Raw genomic sequence first — 18,750 nt, forward strand, 5'->3', positions numbered from 1 at the left:
GATTACAGCTTTCAGAGCCTGCTTGAAAAAACCCAGTCGGCAAAATGGCTATAGTCCTTCCAGAATGACTTAGTAACTGCATTTTAAGCGAATTCTGCATCCCGGCAAAGTGAAACTCATTAATTAGACACTCAGCAGTGGGTTGTTCTGCAGCAAAGGAATCTTTAAAAGGCTATTTTTTATTGTTCCTTGCCTTAATTGTGTTGCTTGCTGTTTTTCATCTGCCTTCTTAATAGACTGTGCAGATTGATTTGCATTTTCTAAAAGTGGGATGCATAAAATACATGCAAATATGAGCATTTTGTTATTATTTACTCACCCATATGCTGTCTTTTTTTTCTAGTCAAAGGAAGTATTTTATGCAGTGATTTCCTAAATAACTGCGTTTTGTGGTGACTAATAAAAGTCATTTGAAGAGAATCGTGACTGATGTGAAGTATATTTTGTACATTTCCTACTGTAAATGTATTAAAACTTGTTTGAATAGTAATATACATTGCTAAAAAATTAATTTGGACAACTTTAAAGGTGATTTTTTGCACCCTCAGATTACAGATTTTCAAATAGCTGTATCTCAGCCAAATATTGTCCTATCCTAACAAACCATACATCAATGGAAAGTTCAGGGTCACATTTCACACAAACTGTCATATGGTTTCTGTAGACTTCCTTAGACACATGGGCTAATCTTATAAGTCTTATAAGGTGTTTTGTCCCTTTTGGAGCTTGATTGCTTTTTAAACTGTTGTTGTATAAAAAATAGCCTCACAAGATTATTAAAATGTAATTTTTTTTGTGTTCAACAGAAACATGAAAACGCATTAGGGCTGCCTTTGACTAAAGATTTTACTGGTCGATTAGTAGTCGAGCATTACTATTAGCCACATGTTTATTAATAAACCATATAAATCATAATGATGAGCCTTTAATTGCCTACATAGCTTAATAAGCAATCAAGCGCATGCAAAAAAAGCTTGCCACAGCAAAGGAAAAACAGCAAGGAGTCTGCACTAATGTTTTAATAATTTATTGATAAACTAGTGCTTTCTTTGTTTTTGGCTTAAGAGATGAAGTTGGTGACACTGACTCATCATCTCCACAGTAGTGATGCACCCGTATGCAAGTTTCATATGAATTCCATTATCTGGGAATGTTTGGTTTCTATTTGAATTGGTTCATTTAAAAGTAGACACTTCATTCTCTATGGATATATTTTTCAAGTCATACATGGAGTTTCGAAGTTTCGCACTCAAGTTCACAGAGACTGAGACGACAAAAAATCGCATCCTGTTTACTTTCATTATTTTACAAAAGCGCAATGTTTTGTTGTTATTCCGAGTGCATATTCGAAAGATGTATTCCTTTAATCTGTATGACAAAAAATGACGGAGTATTTTAAGAGCAAATGATCGCACCGGTGCATCCATCTGTCATGCAGTGGGCACGATAGACACTTGAATAGCACACATTAAGATTAACGTTAGATTGAGCATGTAAAGTTGCTACTACTTACATATTTCAGATGAAAAGCCATATTTGAGGTTGATGAATGATCGGTGAGTGTTTGGATGTCCAGCCTGATGTACTATATTACTATATAGACCAGCCGTTAATGAACTGTCCGTCACAGACTGCATGACTTTGCCACTTTCTGTGGAATTTTTTTTTCTGTGGCTAAGCGACTAATAAAATTTTGGTCGACCAAGCCTCTTCTTGTTGACTAACAGTTAGTCAACTATTAGGGGGCAGCCCTAAAATGCATACAAATGCAAAATGACATAAGAAAAAATGAATAATGACTATATTAATGATAAAACTCTATCTTTAAAGGGACAGTTCACCCAAAAATGAAAATTCTGTCATTAATTACTCATCCTCATGTCGTTCCAAACCCTTAAGACCTTCCTTCGTCTTACATACAAAATACAAATTAAGTTATTTTTGATGAAATCCGAGAGCTTTCTGACCCTGCATAGACAGCGACACAACTGACACATTCAAGGCCCAGAAAGGTAGTAAGAACATTCTTAAAATAGTCCATGTGACATCAATGGTTCAACCTTAATTTTATAAAGCTATGAGAATACTTTTTGTGCGCAAGAATGTAAAAATAATGACTTTATTTTAACAATTTTTTCTCTTCTTCATGCATGAAATTTTTGTTTTCTTTGTGCACAAAAAGTATTCTTGTAGCTTCCTAAAATTACAGTTAAACCACTGATGTTGCATAGACTATTTTAACAATGTCCTTACTACCTTTCTGGGCCTTGAACGTGGTGGTTGCGTTGCTGTCTATGCAGGACAGGGTTGCCAGGTTTTCATAGCAAAACCCATCCACTTGCTACTCAAAAGTAGCCCAATGGCATTTCGGGGGGTCCCCTTGGTAAAAAAACACGTTCTGGGAAGATAAAATACACATTTTTGGTGGGGTTCCCCTGGTAAAATTCACATTCCAGGGGCTAAATATCACGTTATTGGGATCGCTTCAACCCATAGACATGAAACACAACCTGCGGCGACAGTGTTTAAGTAGCCCAGATCCATAGATTCAGGGTCAGAAAGCTCTTGGACTTCATCAAAAATATTTTAATTTGTGCTCCGAAGATGAATGAAGGTCTTACAGGTTTGGAACGGTGTGAGAGTATGTAATTAATGACAGAAATCTTTAAAGTACTAAAATGCACCTTTTAAGGGTAAATATGGCTTTTGTACCTTTCGTTCTAAGAGTGAATGTAGGCTACTTGTACTCGTTCATTAAGAATGCGTGGGCCGTCGTGTGGCACTGGTGCATTCTGGGTCTCAACTGAGCATCGAGGGATGTGTGTTGCTCATGAGGGTCGTGGTGTGGTTGCCAAGCAGCGTGCATGATGTTTGTGTAAGTGGCGGGGGGCACGACTGACTCACGTCCTTGCCGCCTTATTACACCCCTGCTCTCAGTGCCGCAGACAGAGATTGATAGTGACAGTGGCGTTTCTGCACGAGGCTGCGTGCACAAGGGCACATGCACACTCTTCCTCTTTTTCTCTCCCCACTCTTCCTCGGTCTGTCTCCTTCTCTCGCTCTTTTTCTTTTCCTCCCTCTGTCTTTTCTCCGCCTCTGGCTGTTTAGGCTGCAGACCCCGTTGAGGATACAGGAAAAGCATTTGTTGACATTCAGATACGCCCGTGGGCTGCGTCATATAAGCACACGCTCTGTCACTGACACATGCTGCGCTCTGGAGCACATGAAGCCTTCTGGTGTTTCCTTCAGCATGATATGTCATTGTCTGAATGGTATTTTTATATTTGTGGCTTGACATAGAGCTATTGTTTTGAAGACGGTTTATGTGAATGAAGAAAGTATGAATGAATCACAATGGTTTTGTAGTTTACCTTTCCCATTAGTTATTTCCTTCTTCCTGGAATTGTCTTGATAGTGATATGCAACCTGAAATCTTCAGTTACATCGGATTTACTGTTCAGAATCTACTCTGTGGGAATTTTACAAGGAAGAACACTGTTCAAAAACCTAGTAAGCTGCCTAGATAGGCCAAAGAGAGGAAGGTAGTTCAACTAAAGTGAAGTGTTACAAGATAAATATTGTAATATAAAACTGTGAATATAGATAAATAATAGTGATCTTCACATTAAGCAGACTATTAATCCAATAGAAGCTAATGTTAGGATGTTGCCAGGCTAATGTTGTGACACTGATATAGCTAAAGTGTAAAAATGACAGAATATACATAAAAACTGGGTAGAATATGGTCAAATCAAATTTTTTATTAATGTTTTCAATGTAAAAATATGTGTGTATATATATATATATATATATATATAGTAAAATAAAAAAATATTTTTAATTTAAAAACATTAAAAACATTAATAAAAAAATATGTTTTACCATATTTGACCTAGTTTTTATGATATCATAAAAACTGTCAAATGTGGTAAAATATAATTTTTTATTAATGTTTTTAAATTTAAAATATGTTATCATTTTTTAGATCAACTATATATATATATATGTATGTGTGATCGTTTTTTTTTTTATTAAAATGTTTATTAAGTCAGCATTTATTTGATAAAAAATACTATGATATACAATATAATACAAAATAATATATATTTACATTATTTATATAAAAATAATAATAATAATAATTTTAAATAATATATATATATATATAATATTAAATTTTGTAAAATATTTTGATTTCTATTTTTATATAATTTACAATGTAAATATTTTCGTACTGCAAAGCTGTGTATATATATATATATATATATATATATATATATATAGGATTTCTGAAGAATCACAATTAAAAAAAAAATTTAAACAATGTTTAAAACAAATATTGTTTTATAGCTAAACTATATAATGCAAATATACTTATTTAACAATATATATATATATATATATTTAAAAAAATGTAATTTTGTTTTGATTAATTAAAAGTTTAGAAGATCAGCATTTATTTGAAATGGAAAACTTTTGCAACATTATAAATGTCTTTACTGTCACATTTGATCAATTTAATGCATCCTTGCTTAATACATTTATCATTTCTTGAAATAGACAAACATAGTCAAAACCACAGACTATGTTATCATCCGATTATTTGAATATTTATTATCTGCTATTTTAGATGATTTTGTTTTCCCACTTAAACTGAATTTGCCATAATAAGAATTACACCTGTAAATGCTTCTGTCGGCATCTTTGGAACAGATTATTTTAACAACCAGGAAAATGACAGTCTGCATGAGAACTTACATAATATTTGTCTGTGAGTGAGTGATAGGATGTGCTTTGACATTAGTATTAGTCTGGACATGCCTCTACTGTGCATTTAATGCCCTGTAGTTTCATCTCTGTCATTGCAGCTCACATCAGAAGGGTCTCTGTATTTGCCCTGACAGCAGCGCTGCAGACGTGCCCACGGGGCCAGCACAGGAGCCTGTTTCATAACACAGTTAATGAGTGAAATCAGCACATCTCGTGATTGTTAATGTGTGAGCCGCATTCCCTGCTGAGCTTGCGCAATCTGAACTGGATACCTGCGCCAGAGCTTCCTGCCTGTGCCTCTCGGTGCCAAGGTTGTTTTACAGGAAGCAGACTGTTTAATTCTATACTTGTCATTGGCAATTGCTCTGAAGAGGGAGTCGGTCTTGACTTTGGTGTAATTTGGTCTCCCTCATTGATGAGAGGAAGGTTATATTTTCTATTATGAGCTCTTTGAAAGTGTTTTTGCAGAATCTTGTGTCATTTATGGTTGGATAACATCTGATGGAGTGGACATGAGTCATCAGCAGTTTGTAGGACCTGCAGGGAGACTGTATCTCTGAATAATGCTGAACTCTTATCTAGCCACTGTAGGGAACACAAGACAGCAAGATAATGTTATGTAACTGATTCTGAGATGTCTGTAAAGTGTCGATTGCTATCAAAAGTATTTGCACACTCACCTGCAAATCACACTTTAAAATATCTGAATGTCATTGCATATGAAGTTACATTTAGACATTTAATGTTTAAAATATTATATATATTATATATTATGTAATATTTAATATATATATATATATATATATATATATATTTACATATTTTTATTTAAGATTTCTTTTAGTTATTTAAAAATATTCAACAGCATTGATTTTTCTTAGCGCTGCCTACCCTTATTGCTATTTAGAGACATTTTCCTTGTAGCATAAACTAAAACTATAATAATTTTATTCACATTTTAATTTGTTCATTTTTGAGTTATATAAATTATTATGTGTTATTTTTAAATTTCATATTTATAAGTTATTTAAAATACTGTTATATATATATATATATATATATATATATATATATACTATATTTATATTATGATTTTGTACGTATTGTTACTTAAAATAGTGTTATATATATGTGACAAATTCAGAAATAAGAAATAAAATACAAATTCAGAAATAAAAATATTATACATTTATATATATATATATATATAATACATTTATATATATATATATATATATATATAATACATTTATATATATATATATATATATAGTATAACTTTCTGTATATATATATATATATATATATATATATATGTAAACATATATATAGAGAGAGAAATTTATGTATTTAGTTTTACATAAAATTTTATATTTAGAAATATTTATTTATTCATTTTAATTTATAATATTTATTATTTATGAATTTGTTCTTTTATTTTTTTATTTTATATTTAGAAATTGTTACTCAAAATTAATTTTCAAATACATAATTAAATAAACTCAACTTACTGTTCACAATGAAGACAAAAAAAGTGTCTTCATACGTTTGTGCGACTTTAATGTCTAAATATTTAGCTTTTCACTTAACACCTTTTATGCTACAACAACAGTTTTATCATAGAAAATGTAATGATTTTCATCTTCGTAATTATGTCGAATCATCTCTCATGGATCATTTCATATTTTCCATGCTTAACATTGTTATGAGAAGCCTATCTATGAATTGTAGCAATTGTTACCTGAGAAACGTATTTAGTTCCTGGTAACTCTTGCTAGAGGGGATCGATGTTCTAGTTACAGGGTGGACTGTATCCAGTCCCCTTTGAATATCAACCGGCTTCAGGTTTCATGGGGAAATGCTTAACACCAGCGAGACGGACCACAGCGGTGTGGAACAATGCCTCACTGTTTGGCTAGCCCCACTTCCACATCTTGCAGTAATTGAAATCATTCCTGGGCCTCCGTCCTACCAAAGCTTATTTCCCCGTGCTGCACGGGGACTTGTACACCCATGCAAGGTGGGAGGGGTGCAGAGTTGTTTTTGTAGAGTGTTACTTTATGTATGAATCGAATGTGGGGTCAACTGGAAAAGCTAATGAGCTTTTTATTGATTCCAGCAGTCAACCTGCCTGGGTGGCTGTGTGCAAATCAAGAACTGCAAAAGCTGGCACTAAAAACGTCTCGTCCACACCCGTACTGTAATTTCTTCAGTCTTTCCAGACATCACAAGGCAAAGATTACGTAAGTTATGTAACCAATGTGTGGGAGATCAAAGTCCTCAGAGTTATTCGCCTCTGAGGTCCATTCGGTCATTGCATGCTAATGTTTGTCCACCTGTAAAGAACATATGCTGCTTTTGCTTTGTTTGGTATTTTTTATTTCTTGGCCATATAGTAACATTCATTCTGTGGAAACTTGTGTAAGAATATATATTTTGCTAACAAATGAATAGTGTGAGCGTTTGGGCCAAACTGCAAAAGAGTTACTACAGTATCTAACTGTTTTTGGACTGTTATCTTGATTTATTTTTAATTATTTTGATAGGAAGGTGGAGTGTAGACAGGAATGTGACCGAAGTTGGACTTTAACCTGCAGGTTCCTTGACCTGAGCCACAGCTGTTACCATTTTTGTCACTTTTATTGATTTATAGTTGGGAGAGAACAGGAAATTATAGATAAATATTAGGGTTACAGATATATTTCAAGCAAAATTCAAACTCAGATTTTCCATATGTGCATTGGAACGGCTAACCAATATTCCTTGACCTTTTTGTCACATTAATGTGACTCTAGCTGAAACCCGTAACATGGCCAGGGTTATTATTTTTTAATATTAATTTTTAGGGCTGTCACTAATGATTATTTTGGTAATTGAGTAATCTGTTGATTATTCTGATGATTAATCTAGTAATCTGATAATTATATATATATATTTTTTGTAAACAAAATCCTTTAAAATGACTTAAAATACATATATAATAGCAATGAGGGAATAATTATTAGTTCAAATAAAGTATCAAAAGCAAGTAATCCCATGGTTTTACTGAACGAAACTGTTAAAATACGTAATGTATTATAAACAATAGAGCTAACGTACATTACACGTTATAACAAATGACTGCAGAGGGTGATAGTTTTTATGCTTTACTGCACAATCTAATCCTGTTTAATATTGACTCAGTAACATTTCATTCAAATGTACATTTAATCTTTAATATGTGGCAATTTCTTAATGACAGAAATGCTACAGCCGCTGTAATTTCTTGAATATGTGGACATCAAAACGTGTAAACTCAGAGTGAGGGTTTAAACTTTTTTGAACTTTTAGCATATTGAGAAAGATACAGATGTATTCTCCTGTGTTTGTGCAGGTTTATGAATGATTTATCTTACAAATCTGATTAAACAGCGTACGTTGCGTTCCCAGATGAACGTTATGATAAACCCAAACTCACAACAACATGCAGAGATGAAGTTTGAGACGCTCCACACATGTAAATGATAACAGTTTGTGTGGAGCAGCATTTACTGTGAACGGAGCCACTCTGACAAGCACATACATAACCTACATGCATGTAAATATTGAAAGCGCATATATTAAACCTGTATCGCATTTATTTATTTAATTGAATCATAGCGTTTGTGAATTCTTAATAGCATTATGCTTTATTATGATTTTTAAATGGGTTTAATATGTGGAATGTGCCACTTCCGGTATTTTGCCGATTACACAACATGGGCAAAATGCAATTTGATTTTTTAAATCAAATACTCGAATAGAATCAAGGAATCATTGCAGCCTTATTAATTTTTTTTTTGACATTTTTATTTTATTTTATTAGTTTTCATTCTTTCATTTTTCATTGTTAGCTTTAGGTTAGTTTTCCATAGTTTTTTGTTTCAGTGTATATTTCAGTTATTTTAATTAGTATTTTAGGGCTGTGAAAAAAGGAACAAATGACAGATTTTTTTTAAAATTTCAGTTACTATACTATATTTTAGTTCGATGTTTTTTTTTAAATTATTTAATGTTTTTATTTCTAGGGGGCTAGCCAAAAGTAAAAGTAAAAAAGTTATATAAGTTTATGGTTATAAAAAATGCACAAAAATAATATTTTAAAATGTGTTGTGAAATATAGTTATATTTTCCAAAACAAGTTTTGTGAAAAATTGTGTAAAACTGTGAAAAATCACAAAAAAATCACAAAAATTTTGACAAGCTGTGTTTTTTTATTTGTTTGTGTCAAAAAAGTGGCAAAACTATTACCAAGTTTCAAAAAAAAAATATATATATATATATATTATATATTATCAATTATTTCTGAGTTAAGAAAATGTTTTAGTTTGGTTTTTGGATTTCTTTCCCAGCTGTTTACCTTCACAGACATAACTCATGTGTTTTTAACATAAACATGTGTGTAATTGACAGTTTAAGCACAATAAGACATGAAAGAGAACTTAGTTTACTCACATGCCATGTGACAGCCGCTTTCTGTGCGTGTGCTGCGGATATGTGCGGTCAGAAAACCGTATATTAGAATTTTAAACTAATATTGCTTTAAAACACATTATTTCAGTGAGATAGACATGATAATCAAAACCAAACAGTTTTTCAGTATCTGAGGTATGAGCTGTAAAGGCACAGCCCTGTTCTGGAAAAGGGGGCGGTGCTCATTTGCATTTAAAGAGACATGCATGAAAACAGCACGCTTCTGCTTCCACTCAGGCATTTTCAAAATAATATAATAGACTTCACAGACACATTCTGGAGACACCTGAGACTTATATTACATCTTGTAAAAAGGGCATAATGTCATCTTTAACTGAAAATATTTTAATTTACGTAAACGCTAAAAACACTGACCACAGAAACATTCGACAGAAAGAGTAAAAACATGGCACCACAAGTGGGTCACTACTATGACAGGATCAGATAAGACAGAGGGAGACTTTCTCCGAGGCTATTCCACATCACAGTGTCTCTCCAATTAAGTCAAGCGCACCCTGAGATGTTGCCAGCACGATAGCGCATAGATCTGGCATTACCACGAACACGTGTTTCTCTCCGTTTCTGTAAAGACACAGTAGGACAGCTTGTTAGAGTTGAATGTTAAGTTGCGTGCTCAGTTGGAGAGCCTACAGCGCTTGTGCGCATAGAGGCGGACGCTGTGCGGCAGAGAATGTCTAATTGAGCAGAGGTGGGCGACGTTCTCTCACGACAGTCCCTTAAAGCTTACTTCACCGAGGTTGTCTTGTGTCGCCCGTCAAACTCTGTGTGATAACCCGGGGGCGTTTGTTTTTGTCTATTTTGAATGTGTATGTGTGTAAGTTTCATAATACCCTTCGTTTTTTCCACTGTCAACAATTGAAAGCTTGTACAATTGTCCATTATGGTTGTATTCAAATCTGGGCGTATGCCTCATTTCTGTGGGCTACCCAACAAAACATTACGGAGGGGTGTAGAAAACTATTTTCTCGCATGTTCAAAGAGTTCCTGCTGCATTGCAGCCATGCGGAGATAAAAGACTCTCCGGCTGTGAATGGAGCGGGAGGGAGTGGAGCGTTCCGCTCCGTCTTTCTCCGGTCAGAGGTGGGGAACGCCATGGGGTTATGTACGTGGCAGAACCGGTCAGGCTATGTAGACAGCCTCGCTAATCAGCTTGGCTGTGCGTCAGGTGATCAGATGTACTGTAGTTAGATTATAGGGTCACAAGGATTGGCAAAGAGGATTAACGAAGCACTTACCACTACGGTTCTGGTGGGCCCATAAACATGTGTCCATCCCAGAGTTATTTAAATTAAATTACCAATCAAATTGCAAATTTCATGCATGTATTGTTGTCAGAAAGAAAAGATGAATAAAAAACAAACAGTGAATCATTTGGTGCTCCTCATTAGAGGATCATCAGATACTGTATGCAAGTAAGAGGCTGCAGTGACACCTAGTGGTGATAACAGTCTTGATTATTGATTTCACCGTTATGAAATATACAAAATGGCGAGGGAATGCTTAAGATGATTGATTGGAGAATAAGGATTGGCCATGGTTTATTAGTTCTGGGTTTAAAGGGCACAGGAGACAAGCCTTTGAATCTCATTTCAAAGGGTTGGACGGCCCATCCTTGACTGATGTTGTTACCATCTTTCATCTTTCTGAAGAGTGATAGTGTGAAACTAATTTTCAGGAAATGAATTGCTGTTTAGAAGTCTTTACGATCACTTTTGATCAATTTAATGCATCCTTGTTAATTTCTTTAAAATGTCAGACTTCAAACGTTTAATATGTATTGTATGAAATATAAACAAATATAAACTTTAACAAATAGTACATTAGTACATTTTATTATTTTAATTCTTGTGCAATGTAAATAATTTAATATGGTACTATATAAAATATAATTTTAAGGTTCAGTCATTAAAGAGGCACTTGGTCTTTAAGAGAGAAAGAAAGCAAGAAATCCTAATGATGATGACTCATTCTGCTGTCATTGAAGGCCTCTGTTACCTTTATCTGTATAATCACAAAATCCTTACTCAGTTCCTGTGTGACACACACACTCTGTTTGTGTATGTGAGCGTGTGCATACTCTTAAACTAAGTTAATCTCTTCAGTCTTTGCTCCTGAATGATGCCAATGCATGGCACCCACATCACCCTCATGATGATATCTGTCTTCTGGAATTTGCAATACTTATTTTTGTGGTTAAAAAACAGAAGCTGCATTGTTGACATTGTATTATGTAATTCAAATAGAAAGAAACTAGGAATTATAATTATGTAATAAATGACTCTTTGGAACACTTGATTCTGATTGGTCAACTGCTGCATTCGGCAAGCAAATATATTTGCATAATGAGAGCTGAATAAAATTGTTTTGTTTTGTTATTCCCCCATCTGTCTTGTTTTTTTCTACATAAAATATTTGTTTTATTTTATTTTATTTTATTTAGTTATTTTATTTTTTTTTTTTTAAATATTGTTTTATTTAGATTTTATTTTATTTCATTTCATTTTTATTTTATATTTTATTTTGTTTTTTATTTTATTTCATTTTACGTTGTTACTTTATTTGATATTTTATTTTATTATCAGTTATTTTTGTTTATTTTTAATTAAATTTTATTTTCATTTATTTTTATTTAATTTAATTGTATTTTTATTTTATTATTTTATTTTGTTTTAGATTTTTTTTTTCATTTTATTTTATTTTTTTATTTATTTTATTTTATTTATTACACTTTATTTTGTTTCATTTAATTTTTATTTCATTTAATTTTTATTTTATTTTAGAATTAATTTTTTTTTTTCATTTTATTTCATTTTTTTATTTAATTAAATTTTATTTTGGTATTTCGTTTTTTATTTTTGTTTATTTTTTATTGTATTTCATTAAATTTTATTCCATTTAATTTCATTTTTATTTTATTATTTTATTTGACATTTTGTTTTTTGTTTTTTTCCATTTCCATTTCATTTTGTTATTTTATTTCATTTATTACATTTTTTTCATTTTATTTCATTCACTTTTTATTTTATTTTATTATTTCATTTCATTTTTATTATTTTTTTTTTTATATTTTATTGTTTTATTATTGTATTATTATTGTTGTATTTTATTTTATTTTTATTTATTTATTTATTTATTTTTAATAATTTTTTTATTTTATTTTATACCTTAGTATTTTGTGTCTGGGTCTGGATCACCCTGTTTGGGTTTATTTTGCGATTTTGGCCAGATGACTGTATGTATACATTTTAGTATGTTTAGTATATTTAGTATGTTTAAATAACTAAGTACCTCTTAGTCTCTTTTAGGAGGGTTTTGAGTATGTAATACAAATTTAGGGATTTTCAACATAAAATTACGAGACAGACATGCTCCTTTTTGCATCTCCTCAGGCCGGCAGGCCCTCCATCACCGAAAGGTCATAAAAGGCATGCTGGGAATGCAGCATACACGCAAGACCAAACACTTCAAGATCCTCCTCTACCACTACTCCAAATCTGTTTTTTTAAAATCCTGATTCATTGGCTTTCACTTCACAGACATGAGATCAGTTTGTTTACCCTTGCTTCTAGTTTCTTCGACGTCTGATTCGGTTCGAGACGAACGTCAGATGGCTTAAATGAAAGCAGCAGCGTGTGTCAAAGGCTGTGTAGATTTCCTGATTTGAGATTTCTTTGTTGTCTAAATGAGCTCTTGAAAGTATAAGCCTTTATGTGATCATGTAGGATGTGAACTGTGCAAAGCGTTCGTCTTTCAGCATCTTTCTTTTGCTTTGACAGATGTCTTCTATTTAACTCATGTAGCCGCAGTGCATTCTGGGATATGGTATTGTATGTCAGTGCCTAATAGAAAGCAGCACTATTTCAAAATGACTCCGATTCCGGGATGACTAAATCGCTTTTAGGGAGTTTTCACAGTAAAACGGTTTTCATAACATAAGAAATTATGTTTGGAGAAACTCGAGGAGGGCCAAAACAATCACACTGGCTGAAAAATCACGGACCACACAGGACTGCTGATCATCTTGACTCTATTAACTGTCCTGAGCTGAAAGGATTGAACTGCAAATAAGAGGAATCAGGGCTCTATGCTTACTTTTATTTTTAGGAACACTTGCGCTCCTAATTTAGAAAATTCAGGAGTGCATTCTGATCAAAAATTCAGATAAAATTTCAGGATTCAGGTGATATTTGACTCCCTAAAGTGATTTACAGGAGCTTTAACCATTGTAATGTTATTTTTCTAATTTTATTAAAAGTATGTCATCTTTTATGTCAAATTCAAACAGTTATATTTATAAGCTTTTCAAAAATTCAAATTCAGATAACAGAATAAGAACAAGTAGATTAAGAAAGAATAAGTTAATAATCATATGAAATCAGTATTAACAAAATTAATTTGTACTACAGAGGTGGCACAGAAGAAGTGTCTTGTAGGTGTATTTTAAGACGTTTAATGATTCTCAGAGGTGGCATGAGTCCAATTAAAATCATAAATTCATGTTGAGATTAATGTTTTAAAGTCCCCATGAAATCAAAATTCAAGTTTTTTGGCATTTAGTATGAATATGTTAGCCTTAAGGTTATCTGTAAGCTAGTATACTCCAAAACAATGACAGAACACGCATTTAGAAGGAATAAGCATTCAAAACTTACAGTCTCTAACTTCCGCCAATATGGATCAACGATTTTGATGACATCATCCTGCACTTCAGTTTCTCATCAAGCATTCTGTCCAATCAAATGCTCTCTAGAATCCAAAGTGTCCCGCCCCCCCTACACTATAAATAGATGGTCAAGCTGCAGCTGACATCAGTCACTTGTTTACAGAATTTGTATTTTCTGTACAGTAAATGGTTATAGGGGATAGGGAACGATTCAGACAGTGTAAATATGCATTCCGTTGGGGAAAATGAAGTCTGGTTTCGCATTGTGTACCACAGCGCACACACGATAGCACAAAGAGGATCATGTGCGTGAGTTGGCGCAGTCCACAAAATGTATCGGACACATTTGATTTCCACACAAAATGCTATTTTTTATACAGATAATGTGATATAGATGTGATTGTGGCTGTCATATGCTGTCAAATGCAGCTTTACCCAGCCGCTCTGACCAAAGCTGTGATATAAACAAAACACTACTGGCTATTTAAAAAAGGGGGCAGGACTGCTGGATATGTCCCGCCCTGTCTTCCTGTTTCAGTTGAAATTACATCAACACATAGAATAACGCTTCGTGTTTCAAAGCACTCATTTAAATTATATTTTAATTATAGTTTTAAAATGAAATTAAAACTGCCAGTAGGTGGCTGCAAGTCACTGATTTTATCACTGAATCATTCATTCATTTGATTCGCTCAAACAGCTGATTCATTCAGGAATGAAGCAAGTCTTTATGAATGGGTAATTGAATCAGTGACTCGCTAGATTCGTTTAAAAATGCACGTTCATTCATAAATGAAACAGGGCTGTTTTTGCTTGGAGATGTTCATCGGCTTAGCTGTGACTTTGTTTGAAACTATTTCCGTTGACGAAATAGAACAAAATCAGGCAATAGTGTTATAGTCAGACAATTTAAGTCACTTAATATTAACTTCTTGTTTATTGAGCTGTCGTATCAATATCATATTTGCAAACTCCCTTAATATTCATTAAAGTGGTCATCGGATGCCCACTTTCCACAAGTTGATATGATTCTTTAGGGTCTTGATGAAGTCTATAACATACTTTGGTTAAAATTTCTCAATGGTAGTGTTCAACACCTTTTTTACCTTGTCAAAATCAGCTCTTTTTACAGCAGCCCATTTTGTTGCATGTCCCTTTAAATGCTAATGAGCTCTGCCCACCCCTCTCTTTTGTGGGGTGACGAGCTGCCCTGTTTACTTCAGCTGCATTTAACCGTGAAACTTGCTAACTAGCACATTATTAGTTCAGGCGATTTGCAAAGATTCATACAAAACCCTTATACTCACTTCTTCTGTAGGTAAGGCTGGATCACAAATGATTTGCGTGAACATAGACGCATTTATGTAGATCGTGGGGCGCATTCCCTTCAAAAACGAAAGTAATCCTCAGCGTCTTCAACAGCTCAGATGTCAGGAGTAAATGACAACTGCTATGATCATTATTACATCCAACAACAAAACACCTTAATAGTTTAGGAACCATTCTTGTCTACGTCCCTGTTCTGGTGTCGAAACAATGGTGGTCGCACTGTTAACAGCTCACTCAGGGCAGGTCTAAGGTAAAACGTCAGTGTCAATCAACTATTGTGGGAGCGGCCTGTGTTTTTGTGACGTCACACAGCCAAGAAGCGGATATTATTTATAAGGACTAAAACATACCGCTGGGTGGATTTTTATCATTATTGGATGATTGTGTACACACACTACCAACACACATTTATGATCAAACAACATGTAAAAGTGAGTTTTGCATCCGATGACCCCTTTAAAAGCTGTTTGTTATAATGAGAGGATTTGTGAGTTCATGTACTGTAATGTATAAAATTGCCAGTTTCTGAATTTTCTAATTTTCTCTATTTTTTTCCATTTTGTTCTTTGTACAGATTCATCTTCAAACTACATCCGCCAACTTGAGACTAAAGTCCGGATTTTAGAGGATGACAACAAACAATTGTTATCCCAGGTAAGAGTCTAGTCTGTAAATTCTACCGGGAATGTGATAGTAAGGTACGTCATGAAAACGCAAAGCTTCATTCCCAGTTTAGATTCCAAACAGTTAATCAATCATTAAAAGGCTATTTTTTAGTACAGAAACATGTATATTTGACTAATCTGCCAGTATAATTCTAAGGTCAGAGAGAGTGAAAAATGGTCTTGTAGATCTAAATTCAACTGCGAAAAAGCTGACTCATCTGAATCAGGAGAGAAATATGCACAGATCAAGCACTACTTACAAGCAAAAAAAAAAAAAAACAGCCCAAAACTGTTTAAGCAAATATTAATTGTTAGACTAGAGTCGAGTGGATTACTTGTAGATTATTATGATGCTTTTATCAGCTGTTTGAACTTTCATTCTGACGGTACCCATTCACTGCAGAGGATCCATTGGCAAGCAAGTGATGTGATGCTTAATTTAAACTCATTTGCATCTTGGCCTGAGTAAATTTTCAGGAAATTTTCATTTTGTGGGTGAACTGTTTCTTTAATGCATGTCATTGCACTAAGACTTACATGTATAACTGGCTGAATCTCAAAGCTTTGATGCTGAAAGGACTCTACTTTCATATTATGAGCTTTGAACAAAAAGCCCTGGAGCACCGACAGTTATATGAGACAAAGATACAGATCTGTCACTAACAATTTTCTCTTTCAGATGGTCTTCATCTCCCATTTTCCGAGCCCAGATTTATAGTAAAAGATAGCACATCCATCTCAATATATTTAGACGGCACAGGTGACTAGTTGCTGTCAGTTTAATTGCATACGCTCATCTCTGATATTCTAATGCTACTTCTTCATATTTTTCATTCTCTGATGATGGATGAAGCCTCACTTTTCCTTTTATTGCCTCCGTTGATAACTCAATTCTTTGAGGAGAGATATCTCAGAATATGCAAGTATTGTGAACTTTGTGCTGGGTATTATATTGTGCCTGGTACCCTTTAAGAATGGATGATCAAAGGCATTCCTGCTGGTGCTTTAGGAAATATTAGCATTTTATTGCATGATATTTAGCTGACGGAACTCGCAAGTCACTGTATTCCTCAAGCAGGTAGTAAAACACATAGCGAGTTGTGTTTAGCTGTGTAATGTAGGGCTTAAGAGGAGAAGAATGTTGTTACCTGCAGGGTCATCAGTCCATGCCAAAGATCTCATTCATGGGGTCAAACCTGTGTTCAATTATGCATGCTCAGTAAAACACTGTGAGCAGAAGGGAATTCATTTCACTCCAGTGTTTTTTGTCTTTGTTGAATCTAAGTTGTTGAGAAGATTGAGAAGATGCCTTTTATTATTACTTGCGTATGAACAGTTGAGGTCAAAAGTTTGCATATATCTTGCAGAATCTGAAAAATGTTATTTTACCAAAATAAAAGCGATCATGTAAATTACATGTTATTTTTTATTTAGTACTGACTTGAAAAAGATATTTCGCAAAAAAGATGTTTACATAATAGTCCACAAAAGAAAATAATAGTTACATTTATAAAAATTACCCTGTTCAAAAGTTTACATACACTTGATTCTTAATACTGTGTTGATGCCTGAATGATCCACAGCTGTTTTTTTTTTGTTTAGTGGTAGTTGTTCATGAGTCCAATGTTTGTCCTGAACAGTTAAACTGCCTGCTATTATTCAGAAAAATCCTTCAGTTCCCACAAATTCTTTGTTTTTTCAGCATCTTTTGTGTATTTGAACCCTTTCCAACAATGACTGTATGATTTTTAGATTCATCTTTTCACACTGAGGACAACTGAAGGACTCATATGCAACTTTTACAGAAGGTTTAAATACTCACTGATGCTCCAGAAGTAAAAACGATGCATTAATAGCTGGGGGGTGAAAACTTTTGAACAGAATGAAGAATGTGTACATTTTTCTTATTTTGCCTAAATATAATATTTTTTTCATTTAGTACTGCCCTTCAGAAGCTACAGAAGATACTTACATGTTTCCCAGAAGACAAAATAAGTTAAATTTACCCTGATCTTCGAATTCAAAAAGTTTTTACCCCCCGGTTCTTAATGCATCGTGTTTCCTTTTGGAGCATCAGTGAGCATTTGAACCTTCTGTAATAGTTGCATATGAGTCCCTCAGTTGTCCTCAGTGTGAAAAGACAAGGGACTACAAATGTCACTAAAAAAAAAAGATGTGGATCGTTCAGGTAACAACACAATATTAAGAATCAAGCGTATGTAAACTTTTGAACAGGGTAATTTTTATAAATTCAACTTATTTTCTCTTGTGGACTATATGTAAACATCATTTATGTGAAATATCTTATTCGGGTCAGTGCTAAATAAAAAATTCTAACATGCATTTTGCATGATCCCTCTTATTTTGATAAAATAATTAACATTTTGCAGATTCTGTAAGACCTTAACTGTATATGTATTGATTGGGTATAAAGTTTTGAGTTCTTAAAGATGCCTTAGAGTTACATTTTTACACAACATTTATGTAAAAAAAAAAAAAAAATCACAGAAAATGAGATTTCTCATCAAATGAGACCCTTTCAGTAGAAACTCTTTTCTTAGCTTCGTTCATTAGCACATGTAGGACAATTATGCAACTTATACATGTAGACATAGCAGCAAACTTTTGTAACAACCCCTTTTTCCCTGAAAAAGTTCATAACCTCTATTAAGCTCCAGTAATCCCTTTGTGAGCTGTTTGCACACAACAGCCATCAACATACTGGACAAGCCAAAATGGGGATAATCACACACAGATGCTTTTACTATGGAGGAAGTTCATTCATTCTTTACTGTGTAGAGAGATTTTCAT

General features: G+C 33.5%; 1 protein-coding gene across 1 annotated transcript in view; it reads left to right on the forward strand.

The window, feature by feature from the left end:
* ccdc85ca (coiled-coil domain containing 85C, a) overlaps positions 1-18,750 on the forward strand; it is a 52,288-nt gene that overhangs the window by 17,425 nt on the left and 16,113 nt on the right. The window contains exon 2 of the mRNA XM_051133578.1: positions 15,849-15,928. Coding sequence (XP_050989535.1) covers positions 15,849-15,928 — 80 coding nt within the window. The remainder of the gene's footprint in view (positions 1-15,848; positions 15,929-18,750) is intronic.

Source organism: Labeo rohita, chromosome 17 (assembly GCF_022985175.1).
Source record: "Labeo rohita strain BAU-BD-2019 chromosome 17, IGBB_LRoh.1.0, whole genome shotgun sequence".
NCBI classification, from domain to species: Eukaryota; Metazoa; Chordata; class Actinopteri; order Cypriniformes; family Cyprinidae; genus Labeo; species Labeo rohita.